The sequence below is a fragment of the Lampris incognitus genome, unplaced genomic scaffold (genome assembly GCF_029633865.1).
Source record: "Lampris incognitus isolate fLamInc1 unplaced genomic scaffold, fLamInc1.hap2 scaffold_168, whole genome shotgun sequence".
Lineage (NCBI taxonomy): Eukaryota > Metazoa > Chordata > Actinopteri > Lampriformes > Lampridae > Lampris > Lampris incognitus.
The window spans coordinates 162,501-166,570 of NW_026611130.1; the positions used below are offsets into that span (position 1 = coordinate 162,501).

At 50.3% G+C, this 4,070-nt stretch overlaps 1 protein-coding gene across 1 annotated transcript in view; it reads right to left on the bottom strand.

Annotated features, from left to right (window-relative positions):
- The window catches only part of LOC130132779 (protein ITPRID2-like), a 33,088-nt gene extending 29,084 nt beyond the window's left edge, over nucleotides 1–4,004 (bottom strand). The window contains exons 1-2 of the mRNA XM_056301829.1: nucleotides 3,947–4,004; nucleotides 1,594–1,676 (exon numbers count right to left, since the gene is read on the bottom strand). Coding sequence (XP_056157804.1) covers nucleotides 1,594–1,676; nucleotides 3,947–4,004 — 141 coding nt within the window. The remainder of the gene's footprint in view (nucleotides 1–1,593; nucleotides 1,677–3,946) is intronic.
- Nucleotides 4,005–4,070: the final 66 nt, after the last annotated feature.

Here is a 4,070-nt window from a genome sequence, read left to right on the forward strand (position 1 = left end):
TGGCGAGGCGCCTCCAGGCCGAACCACTGCTCCCCCCCCCCCAGAGACGCAGTCATGTGACGAACACAAGCCGACTCCGCCCCCTCCCCAAGACAGAGCTGCCAATTACGGCCGCTTCATCGAGTCCGGCCATAGTCGGGACGAGACGAGACCGGGGCCCGAACCCCGGTCCCCAGTGGGCAACTGCATCGACACAAAGCCGATGCTTAGACCACTACACCACCGCGGACCCCCACCACGTATTTTAAAACCAAGTGTAAACAGGGTGTATGAGTCCGACTACAACACACCGTAAATAGGACTGAGGAGGTCTGTGTAACTACTACTACTACTACTACTACTGTTAACTGCTATTATTACTACTACTACTGCTGCTGCTACTACTACTACCATCACCACCACCACTACTACTGCTACTACTGCTACTACTACTGTTACTGCTATTACTACTACTACTACTACCATCACCACCACCACTACTACTACTGCTACTACTACCATCACCACCACCACTACTACTACTACTACTGCTACTACTACTGTTACTGCTATTACTACTACTACTACTGTAACTACTACCATCACCACCACCACTACTATCACTACTACTAATACCACTACTACCACCACTACTACTACTACTACTACCACCACCACCGCCACCACCACTACTACTACTACTACCATCACCACCACCACTACTACTACTGCTACCACTAATGTCACTACTACCATTACTACTACTGCTACTACTACCACCACCACCGCCACCACTACTGCTACTACTGCTACTACTACTGTTACTGCTATTACTACTACTACTACTACCATCACCACCACCACTACTACTACTGCTACTACTACCATCACCACCACCACTACTACTACTGCTACTACTACCATCACCACCACCACTACTACTACTGCTACTACTAATGTCACTACTACCATTACTACTACTGCTACTACTACCACCACCACCGCCACCACTACTACTACTACTACTACCACTTTTGGCTGCTCCCGTTAGGGGGCGCCACAGCGGATCATCCGTCTCCATCTCTACCTGTCCTCTGCATCTTCCTCTGTCACACCAGCCACCTGCATGTCCTCCCTCACCACCTCCATAAACCTCCTCTTTGGCCTTCCTCTTCTCCTCTCCCCTGGCAGCTCCATATTCAGCATCCTTCTCCCAGTATACCCAGCATCTCTCCTCCTCCACACATGTCCACACCATCTCCATCTTGTCTCTCTTGCTTTGTCTCCAAACCGTCCAACCTGAGCTGTCCCTGTATGTAGTACACCGTCTCGCCACTACTGTGTGATGGAGTGTGGGTTCAGATCCAACACGTCCACACAGCAGCGGAACCCCCAGCAGCCCCGTTTCCTGCTGCTGCTGCTGCTGCTGCTGCTCCTCCCTCCACACAGCTCAAGCTGTGTCCCACTTTAACTAAACCATCATAATCCAGTCAGAAGTAAGGTGCAGTCTGCATGTAGACACACACACACACACACACACACACACACACACACACGCACACACACACACACACACACACACACACACACACACACACACACAGACACACACACCTTTAAAGAGCTGGGGCAGTCGGTCAACGGCTCCTCAGCAAAACCACTGCTGTCTGAATGCTGACTGGCAGATCTCAACAGGTCTGAGAGACAGAGAGAGAGAGACAGGCAGAGAGAGAGACGGGGAGACAGACAGAGACAGAGAGACAGGCAGAGAGAGACAGAGACAGTTTGTTTTCAATTTCAAAACAAGTCTTTAATTAACAAAAAGATGACCAAAAAACAGACGACATGTTTTTAACAATATGAACAAAGTCACTCCTTCACAATAACCTGTCCCATAACCTGTCTCATAACCTGTCCAGTAACCTGTCCCACACCCTACCTGTCCCATAACCTGTCTCATAACCTGTCCAGTAACCTGTCCCATAACCTGTCTCATAACCTGTCCCGTAACCTGTCCCACACCCTACCTGTCCCATAACCTGTCTCATAACCTGTCCAGTAACCTGTCCCATAACCTGTCTCATAACCTGTCCAGTACCCTGTCCCACACCCTACCTGTCCCATAACCTGTCTCATAACCTGTCCAGTAACCTGTCCCATAACCTATCTCATAACCTGTCCAGTAACCTGTCCCATAATCTGCTCAATAACCTGTCCCACACCCTGTCCAGTAACCTGTCCCCTAACCTGTCCAGTAACCTGTCCCCTAACCTGTCTCATAACCTGTCCCACACCCTGTCCAGTAACCTGTCCCATAACCTGTCTAATAACCTGTCCCCTAACCTGTCCCGTAACCTGTCTCATAACCTGTCCCATAACCTGTCTCATAACCTGTCCCGTAACCTGTCCCACACCCTACCTGTCCCATAACCTGTCTCATACCCTGTCCAGTAACCTGTCCCATAACCTGTCTCATAACCTGTCCAGTAACCTGTCCCATAATCTGCTCAATAACCTGTCCAGTAACCTGTCCCCTAACCTGTCTCATAACCTGTCCCACACCCTGTCCAGTAACCTGTCCCATAACCTGTCTAATAACCTGTCCCCTAACCTGTCCCGTAACCTGTCCCGTAACCTGTCCCATAACCTGTCTCATAACCTGTCCCATAACCTGTCCCATAACATGTCTCATAACCTGTCCCAATAACCTGTCTCATAACCTGTCCCCTAACCTGTCAAGTAACCTGTCCCGTAACCTGTCCCATAACCTGTCTCATAACCTGTCCCGTAACCTGTCCCACACCCTACCTGTCCCATAACCTGTCTCATAACCTGTCCAGTAACCTGTCCCATAACCTGTCTCATAACCTGTCCAGTAACCTGTCCCATAATCTGCTCAATAACCTGTCCCACACCCTGTCCAGTAACCTGTCCCCTAACCTGCCCAGTAACCTGTCCCCTAACCTGTCTCATAACCTGTCCCACACCCTGTCCAGTAACCTGTCCCATAACCTGTCTAATAACCTGTCCCCTAACCTGTCCCGTAACCTGTCCCATAACCTGTCTCATAACCTGTCCCATAACCTGTCCCATAACCTGTCTCATAACCTGTCTCATAACCTGTCCCCTAACCTGTCAAGTAACCTGTCCCGTAACCTGTCCCGTAACCTGTCCAGTAACCTGTCCCGTAAACTGTCCCGTAACCTGTCCTAATCTGCTCAATAACCTGTCCCACACCCTGTCCAGTAACCTGTCCCATAACCTGTCTCATAACCTGTCCAGTAACCTGTCCCCTAACCTGTCCATTAACCTGTCCCGTACCTGTCCCGTAACCTGTCCCACAATCTGCTCAATAACCTGTCCCACACCCTGTCCAGTAACCTGTCCCATAACCTGTCTCATAAACTGTCCAGTAACCTGTCCCCTAACCTGTCCAGTAACCTGTCCCGTACCTGTCCCGTAACCTGTCCCATAATCTGCTCAATAACCTGTCCCACACCCTGTCCAGTAACCTGTCCCATAACCTGTCTCATAACCTGTCCAGTAACCTGTCGCCTAACCTGAACAATAACCTGTCCCGTAACCTGTCCAGTAACCTGTCCCGTAACCTGTCCCGTAACCTGTCCCATAATCTGCTCAATAACCTGTCCCATACCCTGTCCAGTAACCTGTCCCATAACCTGTCCCCTAACCTGTCCCGTAACCTGTCCCATAACCTGTCCAGTAACCTGTCCCGTAACCTGTCCCATAATCTGCTCAATAACCTGTCCCATACCCTGTCCAGTAACCTGTCCCCTAACCTGTCCCGTAACCTGTCCCATAACCTGTCCAGTAACCTGTCCCGTAACCTGTCCCATAATCTGCTCAATAACCTGTCCCACACCCTGTCCAGTAACCTCTCCCATAACCTGTCTCATAACCTGTCCAGTAACCTGTCCCCTAACCTGTCCAGTAACCTGTCCCGTACCCTGTCCCATAATCTGCTCAATAACCTGTCCCACACCCTGTCCAGTAACCTGTCCCATAACCTGTATCATAACCTGTCCAGTAACCTGTCCCCTAACCTGAACAGTAACCTGTCCCGTAACCTG